Source organism: Podarcis raffonei, chromosome 7, assembly GCF_027172205.1.
Source record: "Podarcis raffonei isolate rPodRaf1 chromosome 7, rPodRaf1.pri, whole genome shotgun sequence".
NCBI classification, from domain to species: domain Eukaryota; kingdom Metazoa; phylum Chordata; class Lepidosauria; order Squamata; family Lacertidae; genus Podarcis; species Podarcis raffonei.
Genome location: NC_070608.1, coordinates 33,621,708 through 33,640,674, shown reverse-complemented (window position 1 = coordinate 33,640,674; position 18,967 = coordinate 33,621,708). Strand labels below are relative to the sequence as shown.

Here is an 18,967-nt window from a genome sequence, read left to right as displayed (position 1 = left end):
TTCATTTCTGTCTTAACAGATATCTTAATATCACATAAGAGAGAAAGCTCCAATTACATATCTACAAGTTTGTTCTGATAGCAAATAAAGTTTTCACTATTTTGATTATATAAGAGAGAATCAGACAAATCCACTTCTGAAAAAAGAAAGCAGAAAGAGGATAGGCATTTGTTGACAATCTGAAAGTAAACGAACAGGCCTTTTACAGCCTTGAAACTGCTGCCCCATTTGCCAACAAGAGTTACAGTAAAAAGCAAGTTTTAAAAGTCATCTCAAAGTACAGCCAAAAAAATTTACAACACTGCTTTAAGTATGGAAGCCAAAAAAACTACAGTACAGCAAACAAGTTCGGAATGAGATCAGCATAGTTAGAGAAAGATTTTGTGGGTACATGCAAGCTAAAGAATGTGCAAGAAGGACAGAGATGGGGGGAAGAGGAGGTTTTTCCAGATGACTAAAGTGTGCTCCAACCAAATATTATCCCTTGTAGAATAATCCCACAGGTAAACAGCACGTTATTCCATATGTATTCAATAAATGACTTGGAGTGAGAAGAGGGGGAGAAAACTTTATTACCAGCCCAAAACTATTTGTTTAAAAACAAAAGGTTGTTAAATGTACACTGCAGCATGAGCATTGGTAGCACAAATCTTCCAATCCAAATATTCTGTGAAGTAGGGAACTCTGACTATTCTAGTGGCTGCCGGCAGTGGAGAAGAGAGATATAAGGCAATTAGCAGGGAAGCTTTGGGGAAAGATCTCCACCCACTACTTTAGGAAACCACTGGACAAGCAGTGATGGCGGCTGTGTGGAGACTGCAGATTAAATCTCCTCTGTGCAGCAGCATATCTCTAAACAGTTTATAAAAAACAGAGAGACATGTCCCCATATCTTCTCCCATTTGGGCTTTTCAGTGCGTGCAGGTATGAGAAACCGAGCAAGTGCTATTTGGGGATGCCTTAAATCTCATGCAGGGGAGCCTACCTGGAGAAAGAAGATTTGCCTTGAGATCCACTGCTTAAAATCTCAGGGTAAGTTTTCTTCCCACTCTTTCCTGGATTGAATTCCCTACATGAGCATCTAAGGAAGCAAAATAGCTTCCTTGCACTGCCTCTCTCATCATTTCCCCATGCTGAGAGCAACAGCATACAGGTGAACCACATTCTACACAGTAGCACTATCTAGGGAAGAATCACATTTTTCAGGAACAAGATATTGCTGTTTGAAAATACATTTCTTGAGAGAAGATATGTGCATGAAATCTCTTTGAAGACTATCCAAGTTTAGTTTTCTTTGCAGATTTTCTTTTGCACATAAGGTTTTTGTTCTGTTATAAATTTACACTGAATAACATCTGTAGTCAGTTCCTCTCTCCAGACTTAAAAACGGGAGCTATCAATGCCCCCCCAAAAAAACTTTCTTAAAAATTACAAGTTTGCTAAATTACTGAAAGAACACTGAAGGAAAAGTGCTTTATGAACAAACTATATTTAATAGAGTTTTGGCACTGGTTTAAACATTCCTTTGCAGGGTTTGCACTGAAAGTTCTACAGCTGAAACATTTAAACTTTGCCCTGCTAGTGGCATGAGAACTAGAAAGAAAAGCTGAGGAGGAAGAGAAACTGTCCAGTCAATTCTTGTTAGCATGAGATGACTAAAATGAAAGGGGAAACTTTGTTTAAAAATGCACAAAACTCCCAAAGGTTCATGTTCATCTACTGTTTCTCAGATTGCATTATAAGCTAGAAAAACTTAACTTTCTTGTAAGTATGTGCCCTGTAGCCTGGCAGTTTTTATTTAGCTTGCTGCCTCATCAGCCACCTTCAAAATATAAAAAGGTCCCCTTAACTCCAACAAAAACAGTTCTGAATTGTTTAAACAGCAATGTTCAGAGGGTATAGTCAAAGTCAGTAAAGTCTTTTTTTGTACAATGTTCAGCAGCTAACAGATAAACAACAACGAAAGATAATTCTTATTAAAACTTATGCATAGTTCATAATTGAGTCTGACACAAATATGCAATTGCTTCTCATAACCAAGCACTGAACATTTCATATTTAATGAATAGAAACTGCAGATTCTGAAGAAAAAACTGTCATTTCCCTTTGTCTATATTCTTCATTTTTTTGTCCCATAATGATCTCTCTTGGAAGAGTGAAGGAGATGTTGAACTGGAACAATGATGAATATTTACATGCAAGGATGTGTTGTCCAAACAGTTCTCTTAAGTGCTTATAAAGTTTCTTACAAAACAATATCATTAGTACATATAAGAAAACTGTTCAGATTTCCCAATAGCGAAACCCTTCAAACCCCAGAATGAGCCTGAGTTGAGAATGCAACCGGTCCTGCAAGGATTTCCATGCCTGTACACAAAGTGAGGGGCTCAACCTACCAAATGTACTACATGAAGTATTACGATTTTATCTTATGTGGTACGTTAGAATTAAGTGTGGTCAAAGTAGATTGTGGCTATCAAAGTGATAAAACAGCTTTTAAACACAAATCTGTATCTTCAACTGCAGTCCCAAATTCTTGTGGTTGGTTTGAAGCACTATTTAAATAATTGGTATTTACTTACAAACAAGTGGGCTAGGATGTTTTCTTTACAAAACAGAAACCATTAAAATCAAAACTATACTTTATTTTACTGTCATGCTACACCCAATATAGCTAAAGGGGGCAATTGAAATAATGCTTGATAAATTATGTACTCTTGCTGCAGCTGTTCTTAGAATGTGAGGTTGAAGATTTTTCAAGGCAGCAAAAATTGTATAAATTACCTGTGAAGCATATGCAAGGATATTACAAGCTGAGGTTCACCAGTAGTCTGAGAACGGATGAGCTTGCTCTTCGTTTGGGCAGCAACTATGTTGCCGTCAGACAAGGAAAATCGATAAACAGGACTGAAAGCTAGTCCCTGCCTCAGCACTGTAAACAAGGAGAAACAAGAAAAAAGTAGTAAGAAATCCAGGCTGCAGGATAATCCACATGAAAATGTGGATTCTGTTTTCATTGCCTTCTTTAGAAAGCTAGAAAAAAATCTGCATTTTCTTTTGCAAAATCAGCAAGGCTGTGTTAAAGGAAAAGCTAATGTTTTGCAGATTAAGACCAAAGTGCAACTGCAGTAAAGTATTAACCGAAAGAGTGAGTTAGAGACGGTGCCAGCATTGCAAAAACAGTGCACTTACCTGTGAATTTTCTCTTCATGGAGAATAATCTAAAATAAGAATGATTTCCACCTGTTCCAACCAGAGGAGACAGTGACTCACAACTGAAATTAACTTGCCAGGGACAAAGCTAGTCACAGCTAGCTTCCTGACATGTCTCCAGATAATTATTACAAAGCATTCTAGCCCATTCTGCTATAGACAAACTAGCAAAGTACACTGACTGGGATAAATTTGTTAACCAGGAGCACACCTTAGAATGATACAATATACGGACTAGCATCCCAAGGGATGGAAAATTCTCCCCGAACATATGCCAACTTGAGCCATGACATGACTAGGAAGGGGAGAATAGTTTGTCTACAACTTAATCAGGCCTTCCTGCAATTAGCTGGAGATGGCAGAAAAATGAGCGGTGTGGCAGTGAGGTAACCTGGAGCAAAACCTGGGGCCAGCCTCCTACATCTGTCCCCCAAATGCTCTCAGTAGAAAACACAGCCTATTTAAGTAAAGGGAGGAATATCAACATAATATATATGTTATATAGTTTATAGTATGTTCTGTAGCTAGGCAAACCTACTTTAATGGGAAATGTTCATTTCACATTCCAACATGAGGATATCACAGAACATCATGGTTTCTAGAAACATCATTTACAATTGCTAAACTGGAACAAAAATGCTCAACCAATTGCCTAATACAGACAAAAAGTCATTTATTACAATAGACAGGTAATCTACTTGAATGACATCCTCCTTGCTTTCATTTTGGCAACCTTATCAAGTAAATTGACAAAAGAGATTTGGTAGCAAGCTTACTTTGTGCTGAGAGCTTAGCAGTGCCCCTTTCTTGCCCTGTGGGAGATCACAGGTGATCCTCAACAAAATTCAGTTTACTTAAGGTGTGCTCACCTAATGCAACCAATATGCAGATGCATTCTTTGGGTAACTGTATTTCGGGGGGGGGGGATTCCAAGACTTTGGCATAAATTTAGTGTGAAATGGAATAGGATTGGAATTCCAACTGAAAAAAGGTAGGCCCTAGTCTAGGGGTGAGCAAACCTTTTCAGCAGGGGGCCGGTCCACTGTCCCTCAGACCCTGTGTGGGGTCGGACTATATTGGGGGGGGGGGGAGAACAAATTCCTATGCCTCACAAATAACCCAGAGACGCATTTTAAATAAAAGCACACATTCTACTCATGTAAAAACACGCTGATTCACGGACTATCCGTGGGCCGTATTTAGAAGGTGATTGGGCCGGATCCGGCCCCCAGGCCTTAGTTTGCCTACCCATGCCCTAGTCCCACAGACGCTGGCCCCATATGCTCTCCTGTAAATTTCTATCATCAAAGTCTTTTGAAGAAGAAATATTGCCTAGTGCCAAACCTTTTTACTTTCATGAGTCTACATATAATTTTATTAAATAATTTTACTTAGTTCAACAAAAATGGGATTTTTCTTGCACATGCCTCCCCTAAATCTGTCTTTCAGGATTTGAACACTGACACAAGACACTTTTAAGTTGCACTGCAAAAAAATGTGCTTTTCCAGATCTGGAATTTCAATTTTGCCCCATCTTTAAATGAAAACAATGAGTTACCAGCTGGTTTATCTTAATGTTTTCTTCACTGTGAAACCTGATAAACTAGTTTCAATTCTTGATTTTCCTGAACTGGCTGAAAACTCCTTCATACTTGTGTTTATGCCTATCCTATGAAATTATATTTATGCCTCTCCCTTAACCATCTCCACATTTTGAACACATAATGCTGAAAAACAAGAGTTAAGGTTTAAAATATTTATCTTTGACAACATCTCTGTGTCAATCACGTAGTAGATCAAGTAACATTCAGACTCTGACAATGCTAGACAAGTTTTTTCCCCTCCCCCAGTCTTGCAACACTGGTATGGTAAGATTTTCCCTTGTTCCTGCCTCAAAGTTTTCTATCGTGCTACTACATTTTAAATTATTATTTTGGCACAGGAAAACAGGAAACACAAGTTAAACAGCCAGAAGAGTTTATGTAGAGTAGGAATGCAAAGAAAAACAAAGCCTGTTAACTGTGGCATACTGTAAAGTAAAATTTCACACTGAAGGTATGTCATTGTTTCAGTCTAACCTTTGGGCAAAACTCTCAGCAGCAGCAGTGCTTTTAGTTCAGAGCAGGAAATTCCAACACTCCCTTGTCAACAACTCTGATGTTAAAAACGCTGAAGTTAATCCATTTTTAAAACTGGGTGTGTGTATTCAAATCCACAGCTACAGATTTTGTTTAGGTTTTTTTTAAAAAAAGATGTCATGTGACAAATTACTTCCAATTAAAGTTAAAGCTTGCCAAATGAAAAAAAAAGAGACATATGCTCTGGGCAGCTTAAACCAATACAGTAAAACAAAATAAAGCATTTTGATTTAGTTTCGTGTAACATGGAATTAGCAGGACATTTTGCATTGAATTTGGGGTGTACAGAAAAGCACGTTACCTGTCCTATTTATGAATGAAAGTAGGTTCTTGTTAAAACCAAGGGGGAAAATACTCAATGTGATTCTCAGGACTTTGCTTGACACTCTTCACTTAGTCAAATTTCAGAAGGCACCTCAAAGTGTTTTCTGGCACTGACGCAGGGTTAGTGCATGCCATCTTCACAACATACAAAGCTAGAGTCATAATGACTGTCCTAATGCTTCATCTGTTGGTTCAACAGAACATGGGTATAAACCTGATGGGTTGAGAGTTCACGGCACTGGAGCTCAAAGGAATTTCATGTGCACACCACATGAGATAGAGCGATACATCCTTCTAAAGTGATGACAAAGCTGCAACATGTATGCTAAATTAGCTTCTTAAGAGTATGCGGCCTACTGTAGCAGAAGAAGTTCTAATAAGATGGAAGAAAATAATTAAATTTCCTCCAAACTTTAAGTCACAATCCAGCATATAGACAGGGCTTTCATCTTTTCTCCCCAGCAAGCAGCCCCTCATGGTGTGGCAAGTGGAGATTGTAAAGGTCTTTTGAATTTTTGCATTGCTGGTTGGCCAGCACAGGAAAGGGCAACTTCAGGAAAGAAGATGCTCAAGAGCATTCACCAGGCGACCTCATGTTTTCAGGCCTTAATGTTGAATTTAACCCTATTCTCCACAGAAGATACATGAACTAACTAATGACTTAATTCTTGACTCTTTCAGTGCAGCCTTTCAGAAATGAGTGGTGCTTTCAAGATGGATTTCTTGAGGACTGAAGATCCAGTCCTTACTACACTTTAAATCAGCATGGCACCATTTCTTTCTTTCTTTTCTATATAATTTGTGCCTTGTTTAGCACTTATCACATTTTACCCCAGATGATAATAGAAGTAGCACAATGAATGAACCAAACTGTTTCAAAAGACCACTATGGAAGCACAGAACATTAAAATAACCCATCAGAGAAGGGGAAAGATTTACGGGAGAGATGGGGAACCAGCAAAATCTTTGTGGAAACTGCAGCTTGGGTGGGTAAAGACCAAATGTAAAAAGGCTTTGTTCAACCCTGACTGCTTTCTTTTTTGGAGGCAGGGGGAGGGAATGGAAATCTAGGTGCTATGTGTATAGGTGGCATAAGTGGGGGGTGGCCATGACCAGTTTGTGCATTTCCACACTTGTTATGGCCCAGCCTATCACTGACATGCAGTCCTCAGAGAGTTGGCCAAAAGGGAATGCAACCTTGAACTGAAAAAGGTTTCTCACCCCGCTTTACTGGAACCTTTAATTAGGATAAATTAATACATTTGCATTTTTCAAACATCTCCGGGGAAAGTGTCACATGCCATTTCATTAGTCACTGCATGACACACAAAGTACTTTCTTATTAAATGTATTGCGCAAAACAGCTCTCTTGTCCAAATTGTGCCGTCGCCTAATCCAAGTAATTCCTCAGGAGTAAAAAGACATTGACGGGAAAGATACATCATTTGGTGGTTCAAAATTTACATAAGCTCTCTAGATTCATATTTGGGTCAGTCAGATTCCGTTTGATCACATTCCCTTCTTCCTCAGTTGTCTATTCTATTTAAAGTATTTTCATCTATTTAAAGTGTTTTCATCAACAACAGTGCTTAGATGTATTCTGAAAAGAATCAAGCAGGCCAATCTACAGCTCATGGGGTTTTCAATATACCTAGGACAGACTTCTCCATCCACTGAAATGTTGATTTTAATTGCTGATTTAGATTTTTATTTGTAGTCCATCTAGAGTATAATTTATCATGGACAACTGAGATATAAATGTTCAGATTATATATATATATATATATATATATATATATATATATATATATATATATATATAATGTAGACAGTTCTACTGACACATGAAGCAGTTTCTGATATTGCACCTAATGGGGAAGGCTTTGCACTTCTTAGCACTCCATGTCTGCATTGTATTGGAGCTGCTGTATGATTTCTGGATCATGACTTGCCAAAAGTTTGTGCTCTTCTTTCTGTTGTAAACATTCTTGAAGAAACAATGGATCCTTACCCTCCTGATGATGCCTCTTGGCAAAAGACATATCTCCCTCATGCTGTGCATAGAATCTCTGGATGCACCTTCTCACCACATCTTCCCAGCCAGGTTTCATAGCTGCTCGCATGGTACTAGTGTCAAGTGAAGTTATCTTGCCTGAAGGTATATAAGGCTGTTATTAGAAACCTACACCTGTTTTTTGTTGTTTTAATAAAAGAAGATTTGACTTGCACTTTCACGGTACCTTGCAGATCTTGACGAGTGCTAAATGTCTCTGATGAGGGCAGAAGTGGCCTTTCCTTCATTGGAACTCTTCTTGCCACACAAATCAAGCAAGACTGAAGATCTTAAATGGGACAAAATTATTTTTAATTGGAGGAAAAGGTTTGCTAAATCTATGCTAGACCATATAATTTATTTTTTTAAAACTTACACTGAAACAACAAAGATAAAAATATGACATGCAGAACTGATTATTTCCTTATTGTACCTTCATCCGACAGACCCCTTAAGAATACGTAAATGGATTTTCAATCTGCTCACTTTGCTTGCTACACTACATTCAAAACACAACAACGAAGACCTAAATGTATGTGGGAGACAAAACCCAAGTGCTAAAAAAATTACTCTAACCCTTTTTGTGACACCTCTTATCTCACACCACCCATTCCTTCTCTGCTACTCCACATCCATAAGGATAGCAATCCAAATCTCTTCTCAAGCTCAAAGGGCATAGCAATAACCAAACCGGTTCCTTAGATTCTATCACTTCGAAACATGATAGCATCACATTAGCAATTCCTCCCCCCCCCCCGCCCGCCGGACTTCTCCAAATAAGAAAAAGTGCCTCCCAAATCGTTTGTCCTTCCTCTCATGCCATCTTATTCATGCTTAGCGTCATATAAACAGCCTCACATTCAGACATCCCCAATTCAATCCCCAAAACTCTCAACCAAAAGATGAGTAATAACCACACCACAATAACTGCTGTCATACATTTGATAGCTAGTGCTCCTGCACCCTTCTATTACTTCCATGAATTACAAACAGGAAATTTTAAAACACCTACAATGCCAAATGTATAGATGTCTAACAAGCAGGTCTCAAGCCCTCCCTGAACAACCCCAAAGCATTAAAACCTAAGGGGTCCTTGCCTGGCAGCTGCCCAAGAGCCAAATGGATGTCTGAGTAGATCAGAGAAAAGTAGAAAATGGTCTACACACCAGTTAAAGCCACTCCAGTGATAGTGAAAGCATTCTGACTTGGGTCACTCATACTCCAACCACAATAACATTAAAGTGTAGATTAGTTTCAGTGTGTTGGAAAGACCATTATAAAAAATAAGCAGCTGCATTTATTTTCTCTCTCACCTGGGTACTGCATACATCTGGAATGCTGCAGTTTAAATATTTCATTCAAAACACATGCCATGTGTGAAGACACTTTGGGAATATTTATAAACTTGAAACATTTCAAAGCTGCAGTACCTCAAAAGTGAATCTCATATTTCAAGATAAGCCAAAAGAAAAGAATAAGCAATTTTGTAGACGGTAAAACCGTAATTTTGGGAAACTAAAAGAAGGGGAAGTGCAGTGTTTCCAAAGGAAAAAAAAATCAGTGGGCCAGTTCTGCTTATGCTTTATTCACTGCAGCAAATCCCACCACAATTTCTCCCCTAATTTCTATGCACACCTATTTTGGAGGGAGTGCCAGTGAAAAGAGTAGGACCCTGTTTAAGGTCACACCAAAATAGTTTAGATGCATTAACTTCCAAAATATGCTTATGATATGCAAGAAGCTTACTATATGTATGCATATCTACACATAATGCTGCCAGTGTTTAAAAAAAGAAGGCTCATCTACTGTACTTGTTAATTAGATACTTTGGAAAGGGTCAGAAAAAATACACATTTCCACCTAAACAATGAGTGCCTGTCACAGAGACAAAGACAACAATGTAAGTACCATTAATTTAGGTTAAAGAAGCCTCAATCAGGGAGGGTTAAAGGAAAGACTGAACATAAATGAATCTCATAAAGTATGTTCTGATTACCTTCACCTTCTTCTTTGATGGACTTTGGTTGAGAAACAGCAAAGCACTGCATAGTTTCATATTTCTGATGTGCTTCCTGGTTATCATGGCCTTCTTCTTCAGAATCAGTTAAAGGTTTTACCAACATTCGGCAGTTAAAGGTATGGCTGTTGCGTCTAGGAGCTTCACCAGACCAAGGTCCTCCATTCACTAAGAAAAAGAAATATAATACAGAATTACTAGGTACTGGGCAAGATATTCTGTTTGACCATCTTTAAAATATTAAAGGTGATCTAGCTCTTGGGAAGAGGAGGGGTGAAAATCTTGTAAACAGTTTTAATAATAACCAACAAGGGGGATAAACTAACAAAGCTGATGACTTATAGAGCTCCTTCAAATGTTTTTGTTGCACAGCATACACTTCTTGACCTATGTACTTGCCACATAATAAACAAACACTCACTCCATACTTCAAAAGTGCCAGTGCATGTGTTTTCCACATGTCAAGATTATCTCACCGTAGGGAGAGAGAAAAACAGTTGAAGCAGCTTTCCGAAAGCAAGTGGAAGAAAGTGGAATGTCAGGATTTGTTATGTTAATAACTGTAAAAAAAATAAAATTTTGGAGCTGGAAACCCCACAACCACCTTTGGAGACAAAAATAAAAATACTTATTCCTACAGCCTTTCAACCTTCTATAATAAGAAAGTTGATTCTAGACATAATCTGCACCCACCTTCACTAAGATTTAAAAAAGGAAAAATAGCATGAGAAATCTTGACTACTGAGGTTATAGCAGGGATGGCTAACCTTTTTCGGCCAACAGTTACAGTAACCCATGGTCAACCCTCTGAGGCTGTGTGGCAAAGGACGTTTTAGGAACTTGGGGCACACATAAAACCTTTTGGCATTACACTGGGGTATCTGTGAGAGAATTATTATTTTTTTACGTCCTTAATATGTAAAAAAAATTGAGGAGGCCCACAAAAACGTTTTGGCATCATGGAATCATAGCAGGGGACTCATAAAAACACTCATATTTTTGTCAAATTAAATAAAAATTATGAATGAGGGGCTAGGGAAGTCACAGAAAACTTCAGGTGGTGGGACTTGTGGCCTGTGAGCTAGTTGGCTTATAGCGAGATGAATGATGCAGCTGTCAGTTATTACATGAAGTGATGCATAAAGTCCAAGACAAAAGTAATAAATTACAATGTGATTTGAGAAGATGATTTAGAGGCCAGAATAGAAGAGGGGGAAACATCTCAGAACGGAACAGAGGTAATGTACACATTAAGATATTATGTTACATCAAACTTAAACACTAGCTTATGGCAGAGAGAAGGGAACCACTAAAATTTATAGGTTGATGGAGAACTGTACCTAAAGATTTTGGCAGCAGGTTTCTGACAAATTCATTGTGGTCCCCTACATGCAGGATGCTGTACACACTTGTGTTCATCAGCTCTTCTTGGTTGTACCTCAGGTACTGTGTCACATTCTCCGATACAAACACCACATTACCTTCCAGGTTCACTACGAAGAAGAACCCGTCGAGGGCCTGAAAGGTTAGAAAACAACACATTTTAGTTCACTGCTGAGAATCTGCACCAAGATAAAAGCTAAGCTATTATCATCTTCCTTAACTCTAAATCATTGCAGAGAGGAAAACAGACTTCATTTGTTAACTATCCTGTTAAGCCTTCAAGTAGCATACTATCTTTAGTTTCTCTCTTGACTGGGGGTGGGGAGGTGAGAAAGTAGTTCAGCCTCATTAGAATATATCTGAAAATCAATATGAAGTTTTCATAGAAAAAATGCAGTTGTGTTGCTTAGCAACATCTGCTATACTGATGCAAGCATGACTGAGCGGAAATGCCTAGGAATAACTCAGAACTTTCCTTTTATTTAATATTATACAGTATAAAAGACAGCAAAAACATGGACTATGCCTGCTTTCTTTAGCTTTACTCTCCAATATAAAATGGTGGAGAAACAACATGCATTTACTCTTAGAAAGCAGATTGCTCCAACAATGCATCATAAAAGTGGCAATGAACAGACAAAAAGGCTTTGTGCACAATCTTTGTTTGACCATCTTACGTAGAGTTGAAATGTGTTTTGTTTTCATTTAGCCAAATCTCATCAGAACAGCTGTTAATTCTAAAGGTTAAAAAAACTTCATAACACTTCACCTCAAGCATCATTGGTCCAAGTGCATCCTTGTCAATCACGCTCTGACCTGTTGATGATACGTCAGCTTTCTGCACTTCATCTTCATTGGCTGCCGCTGCTTTTTCTGCACATAAAAGGGGGGGGGCAACACAGTCACACTATGAACTGAATAACATAGCAGAGCTGCTTAAGAAGATTATGCTTGCCACTAATTATAGTAACGAGGCATGGCAAGCCAAGATGGAACTAGTCACAATTGTCAGACTTGTTCAAATGCAACAGTTCCAATTCTTTAACCACGGAAAAGGATATCAGAAGTAAGCTGCAGGTTTGTGTTCTGTCCCTCAAGGACATCCCTTCCCACATAGTCAAAACAAAATTTTTTTCCCCTTCCAGTAGCACCTTAAAGACCAACTAAGTTAGTTCTTGGTATGAGCTTTCGTGTGCATGCACACTTCTTCAGATACACTGAAACAGAAGTTGCCAGATCCTTCTATATAGTGAGAAGGTGGGGAGGGGTATTACTCAGAAGGGTGGTGGGAATGGGTGATTGGCAGATAGCTGTGATGAGCCTCATCTCATCAACAGGCTCATCACAGCTATCTGCCAATCACCCATTCCCACCACCCTTCTGAGTAATACCCCTCCCCACCTTCTCACTATATAGAAGGATCTGGCAACTTCTGTTTCAGTGTATCTGAAGAAGTGTGCATGCACACGAAAGCTCATACCAAGAACTAACTTAGTTGGTCTTTAAGGTGCTACTGGAAGGGAAAAAAAATTTTGTTTTGACTATGGCAGACCAACACGGCTACCTATCTGTAACCTTCCCACATACAAATCTTTCCCAGAAAGCTTCATCATAGATAAGGGTTATGGTGGCATGGATGTTAATCATGTATAATTTCACAGATATTCACTGGTATCCAGGATTTAAAACCAGTTCTTTGTGTTAGGTTTTTTGTTTGTTTGTTCTGAGACATGTAACAAGGACCAGGAAAAACTCAACATGCCTATTGGGTATGGAACTAAATTATAGGACCTTCACGTACAATGACTGCTATGCGGAGCACATAAAGAAGAAATGCCATGGTACGCTTGCATCAGCAGAACCAGACGCCTTCATCTGCCCCAGCTGCAACAAAACTGGTCTCTCCCATATCAGTCTCTACAGCCACAGCAGGCGCTGTAACTCTCCAATGGTTTGAATTCACCTCGAAGGTGGGCACACTCTTCCATTACCTCCCAGGACAGATGTCAACCAACCAACATACAACTGCAATTACTATCTTTGTACATCTTTCCTACAATAACAGTACTGAAAAAAATAGACATTGCTCATGTTTAAAGCCAACATTCTTGCAAGCAAACATTGTCATTTATTTATGAATCGCCATGGAGCATAGTTCCTGAACCATTACATTTTAAATGAAATTCTGAAGAGAGATCTGAATTGTAGTCTATTGAATACATTAATACTTGTAATTTGCTAGATGAAAGACTGGTGTATCTTTCTTAAGATGGTGTATCTTTCTTTTTTGGCCCAGCGTCTACCAGGTATATTATTAGTTTACTGTTAAAAATCAAATAACTCATTAAAGCAATGATAAAATACCCGATGAGTAGAAAAGAGAACCACTTTAAGAAATAGTCCAAAATTCAGAAGCAAGGCAACAGAATGAAACTCCCCAGGGAGAATTTTCCACTGCTTTGTATCACCACCAAAAAGACAATATTCTGCTTTAGCCATTCACAGGAGCCTTGACAGTTGAAGAACTAACTGAGAAGGAAAGGTTCATATGTGAGAAGGTGATATGCCCAGGCAAGGAACAATAGAAACTCACCTATAGCTGCTCAGATCTTCTGAGACCAGAAAGGATTTCTGAAAGAGTGGTCTTACTGGCCCGAACAGCCATCCCCTCTTGGCCTGATTTTACCAGACCCAGGAGAAATGACTTCAAAAGAAGCAAATCCATCCCATGCAGAAATCTCATGGGAAGTTGGCTGGGATGCATAAATTCTATATTTGCTATTTTGATTTAAGTGAACAGAACAAGATGAAGTGGTAAATCCTAAAACATCTTGTAATACTGAAATTCTAAAAGGCTGTTTTTATTGCTATTTTGATAAAGCCTAAATAAAGGAGTTTAAAAACAAGTTCTTTCTATGAAAAGCAAACTACAGCTGCTTAAAATAGATGTGAGATCCCACACACCATTTTAAGAATAACTGACAAATCAAAGCTTATTAAGACTGTTTTACACTTCCTACATCTGTGGACAACCAGAAGTCCCACACTGATGATAATTACTGAATCACATATGTAGCTCAGCTCACACTTGTATAACAACTGTTGCTTAGGAAATGAAATGTTCATTATGAAACTATGCTATACCACACAATATACCTTTAGTATATTTCACTAAGTAGATTATGTTTGAATTATGAAAACCTACATCCAAGAGAGCAGAACAGCATATAGCACAATCCTTTGTTACTGCACCACAGAATACCCAGCAATTTCAATAGCGTGGACGGAACAAAAACATCAGGCCTACCAGTGAAGGTGGAAGAGAAAGATGTTCACCGTTTCTCCAGTATGCCACTAATTTAATCAGAAACTCAACTCAGGGAAGAACGAAGGCATTGTGACACCCGGGGCGGCAAACTGCTATGTACGGCACATGTGCGGCGTCACTATGTACAGCGCATGTGCTGTACGTAGCGATGCCGCACATGTACCGTACATAGCAGTTTGCTGGCAGCGGTGCTCCAGCGATGTACAGAGGGTGCTGGGATCCAGAGGATCCTCCATTCGCAGCTGTAGTGGCGACGGAGGGATCCCACCACTGTCCATACGGTGCTCGAGCGGTGCTGGCAGCAAACCGCTATGTACAGCGCATGTGCAGCGGTGTTACATACAGTGCATGCATGCAACGCTGTACATGTGCTGTACATAGTGGTTTGCCACCGGCACCGGGATCCTTGCCTTCTTGTCACCCCCCCAACTACAAAAGCATCCTGCTACTTCGTAGGCTATTTTTAATGAATGCAAGACAGCAAAGAAATAATACTGGCCCTAGGAGTCCTCATAAGGGAGCTGTGCTTGGTGGAAGAAGTGAGGGGAGAGACTCCATCCGGCAAGGCCTCCTTCCACCTGCCTTGCCCCACTCTCTGCTTCTCAATGTGCATTGTATTGATTTATGTACTGTGGCTTGCTATTGTTCTATTGATTATAGTTTAGATATTATTGTAACTGTTGAGTGGATTTCTGTTTAACTTTTATATGTTGATATTATTATTTTGTACTATTCTAATGATTGCTGAATGTTACTTTTTTGATGGAGGTTGCCTATTTTAAAGTTATGTTTTATTATCACATTTTTGTATTGCATTGGATTGTTATAAGATGTACATTTTTGTTTCTTCAGCTTGTAAACCGTCTTGAGTATTGTAAGATAGAAAGGCGGTATACAAATTAAAAATGATGATGATATGACTGGAAGACATCAGAGTTAAATAAAAAAAGTAGGCACAAATCTATTTAGTTTTACTCCTGTTATTGTATATACCCAGTAACTCTGCTTTTAGCCTGGGTGGAAGGAAAAAGCAGGGGTAATTACAGTGATATTGGCATCCATGGCAAATCTGTTAAATCTATACCTAGTTTGCATGGGTAGCCTAAAGCAGTATTGGAACTGTAAAGCAAGGAAAAATAAGAAGCACAGATCATTTAAAATATGTAATGTTGGGGATTTTTGCAGAAACAGTTCCTGGAATTACTTGAAATTTACTTTAGACAGGCGTCAGTTTTGTAACATTACATATTCTTAAGTAGTCACAGTACCAGCTGAAACAAACCAAAATGGCACCCGAAACAGCATAGTTTCAAATTTGCAAGCATTTTAACAAACCAGTGTTCTGGCAATAAAACGGGAGTTTCAGAAAGATAGCAAGCTATAAACATGCCATATGCTGGACCAGTGTAGTGAAGTGTTTAAAAGTTGCTCCTACCCTTTGTTAACTTTTGGGAAGGGTTTTTTAGTTTTATTATTCAAAGCCCAGACTCTGAAATCTGTGAAGCTCTCATGGACTGTAATCACATTTCACTATTTCAGTCAGCAGGAAACTGTCAGTTACTTTTGCAAGGTTTCACCAGTTTTTCAAAAGAATATATAAAATTAACTAGCATTCCAATTTTAAGGCTCAGCAGGAAGGCTGTGCCATCCGTAGCCATGTTTGCCTTTTATTTAGAAAAGTAAGAGAGAAAATATCAAGTTCGGGCTACATTTTACAACAGAGCAGAGGATACATTAGAGCAACAGGCACATTTACTGCTAAAAACCAAGATATTACAGGAAAACATTCATATCACCACAGAAAGGTTTTAGGAGGTAAAACAAGGGAGAATTATGCATCTGCACTGAACTAAAATTAGAAAAGCTGCCATATGGCTTTGTGAGCCAGCAGCACATTCTTATTCATTAGGAAGCATTCTGCCAACATAAAAACACAAGGCCCTTCCTGCACTCTCAAAATGTGTTTATCTTTTCAACATTAATGCGTGATATATCATCAGCTTGCTGAAATCTCCTGCAGTGCATATTTAAAGAGCACAGCTGCACTATTTCCCAGCTTGTTTACTCACTGAGATCAGCCCTAACAGTGAAGAGATTGCTTCATTCCCCTCCTAACACACAGCCCCCTTGTCAGCAAATGAGAGCTTCTCACAATCTGTGGGGAGTGACAGCCATATTAACCAATCCCCTACTACCAATGACATCACATTTCCAGCCCCCCCCCGCCTCCTTTTCTCCTTGATGGCTGAGAACAGAAAGCAGACCGTCTTACTTTTATCAGTAGGGATGCCGAATTGTGTGAAGTAGTACAGTACACCAACAGATTAATCTAAAATATTCCTAAAACCTGAAAGTTATTTTTACCCTAAAACTATGACACTGTCCGTGTTTCAAATGCCACATTATATGCTTTGCAGAATGTCTTAGAAAAGTTGTTTTCTGCTGTTACAACTGCATGTGTCATATAAGATTATACAAAGGAAATGAAAGAATAATAGAATTTGTGGTTTTATAATTTGCTGGAAGCCACCCAGATTGGCTGGGGTAGCCCAGTCAGATGTCCAGCATAATAATAATAATAATAATAATAATAATAATAATAATAATAACAACAACATCATCATCATCAGTGTCTAATTCTTCTGGCAGGCATTTAAACTCAGTACAAATGATAGTGAGCATTATTTGAAATGTCTCATTCGATTACATAAAATTCATTGGTTCAAAACATTGTTTCACTCAGTGTTTTGTCAAGTCAGGGTTTCTATGATAGCTCAGTTGGTTAGAGCATGGTGCTGATAACACCAAGATTGCAGGTTTGATCCCCATACGGGACAGCTGCACATTCTTGCATAGCACGGGGTTGGACTAGATGATCCTTACAGTCCTTTCCAACTCTACAATTCTATGAAATGTTGAATTAAACTGTGAATAAGAATGGGGGCCCTCGTTATCATCAACAATGGTTAGCATCAGTGAAGATATAATACCAAGCCATGGTTGAAGGTGAAAAGAGAAAGGAGGGAGCACACATTCTGTGGCTGGCTCCAAATTTGCAAACCATAGGTTGCAGGCAACCATTGTTAGAACTGTATGAAACCACTAATCCTCAGATCAGATCTCTGAATAGTTTTAGAAACTGAAGGCATGAATACAAATGTTCCACAGCTAATTAAATATGCTTTTTTTCTCAACATGAACCAATATATCATTAGACTATATATGCTGTTTAGTCACATCGTCCATCATGTGTAGTTTTAAAAATATTTCTTTCTTTAGCCTTCAGTCCCTACAAAGTGGAAGAAGTGTGCTTTATTATTAATTTGCCTAAGTCTACATTTTGGTGTGCAAAGTACATGGGGAAGGTTTTTTTTTGCGTATGTGACCATGAAGTATATCACATTTTTAAAATCTCAACTGATGGCCATTTGTCACTCAAGTATGCATGTGAAATGGATCGCAACTCAATGATAAATCACATGTTTTGCAAGCAGAAGGTCTTATGGTACAACACATTTATTTCTTGTTTCTCCAGGAATAAAAAAACACACACCCTGAAATGAATGCAACCAAGTTGGGACTGGTTTCTACTATGCCATTTCTCTATAATAGGATGTGACATTTCTTAAAATCAAAAACCTCCATTTTCTACAACATAGCATACTTCCATCTTCATAGATGGCCCTCAATCATATCAGTCTATATAGAACTCAAAGTATTTGAGGTGAGTGATTCTCCTAGAAATGGTTGAAAAGTAACTTGCTTAAATAAAATTTACTCTTGATATTTTCTTGATAGGTGAATTGTCTAGTTTCAGGCATCACTTCAATGGCAGTACCTTTTAAGAATAAACAGAACGTAAGCTGAACAGAGAAGCTCTTTTAAAACCCAATTCTGTAGGGTTTTTCTTCACTTTGCCTCAGAATGCCTGAGTTGTTTTGAAATGAACACCACACCATCAAACAGAAAGCTATGAAAATGTTATTTTAATCACCGATGACTAGGGTCATGGTGCTTAAATGACTGGTAGAAGCTCAGAGTCGTTAAGATTATGTCCCTTTCACTTTGGCTTCGCAGGAAGACTTGCTATTCCTTTTACAAAAAGCACAGAAATGCAAGAACAAAAGGAAAACAACAATACTGTATGCAGCAGAGCCAACAGAAATAAACACAAGGGAGTCGGACTGAACAGAGTACATAGCAACTTTCAGTGACAGCTACTATGAACATTTTTATTGCTCAGCACTTTGCTACATGTTGAACAAAGGCAACCGTCCAGAACATCCTTGTGAACAGAGACTAAGGAGCCAGTTGTCTGCCCTTGCCAGCGCTTGCTCCCTTATCCCTCCTTCTCTTACAGTTTTTACTTCTCTGTGCTACCAGTGCTCATGAGAGATCACAGGGTCTTCTGCGCCTACAGCAAGCAATAGCAACAAATAGTACTCTGCACACCTCTTCCCACATACAGAGCCCTGTGCAGGGACTAGTTGCAGTTTGTCTTGGACTCTGCA

At 38.7% G+C, this 18,967-nt stretch overlaps 1 protein-coding gene across 17 annotated transcripts in view; it reads right to left on the bottom strand.

Moving 5' to 3' along the window:
* The window catches only part of NCOA2 (nuclear receptor coactivator 2), a 127,991-nt gene that overhangs the window by 25,295 nt on the left and 83,729 nt on the right, over window positions 1-18,967 (bottom strand). For all 17 annotated transcript variants that reach the window (XM_053395915.1, XM_053395923.1, XM_053395907.1 and 14 more), the window contains 6 exons: window positions 11,898-12,001; window positions 11,086-11,263; window positions 9,725-9,913; window positions 7,916-8,017; window positions 7,687-7,827; window positions 2,785-2,932 (listed from right to left, as the gene is read on the bottom strand). In XM_053395915.1, the coding sequence (XP_053251890.1) occupies window positions 2,785-2,932; window positions 7,687-7,827; window positions 7,916-8,017; window positions 9,725-9,913; window positions 11,086-11,263; window positions 11,898-12,001 (862 nt within the window). The remainder of the gene's footprint in view (window positions 1-2,784; window positions 2,933-7,686; window positions 7,828-7,915; window positions 8,018-9,724; window positions 9,914-11,085; window positions 11,264-11,897; window positions 12,002-18,967) is intronic.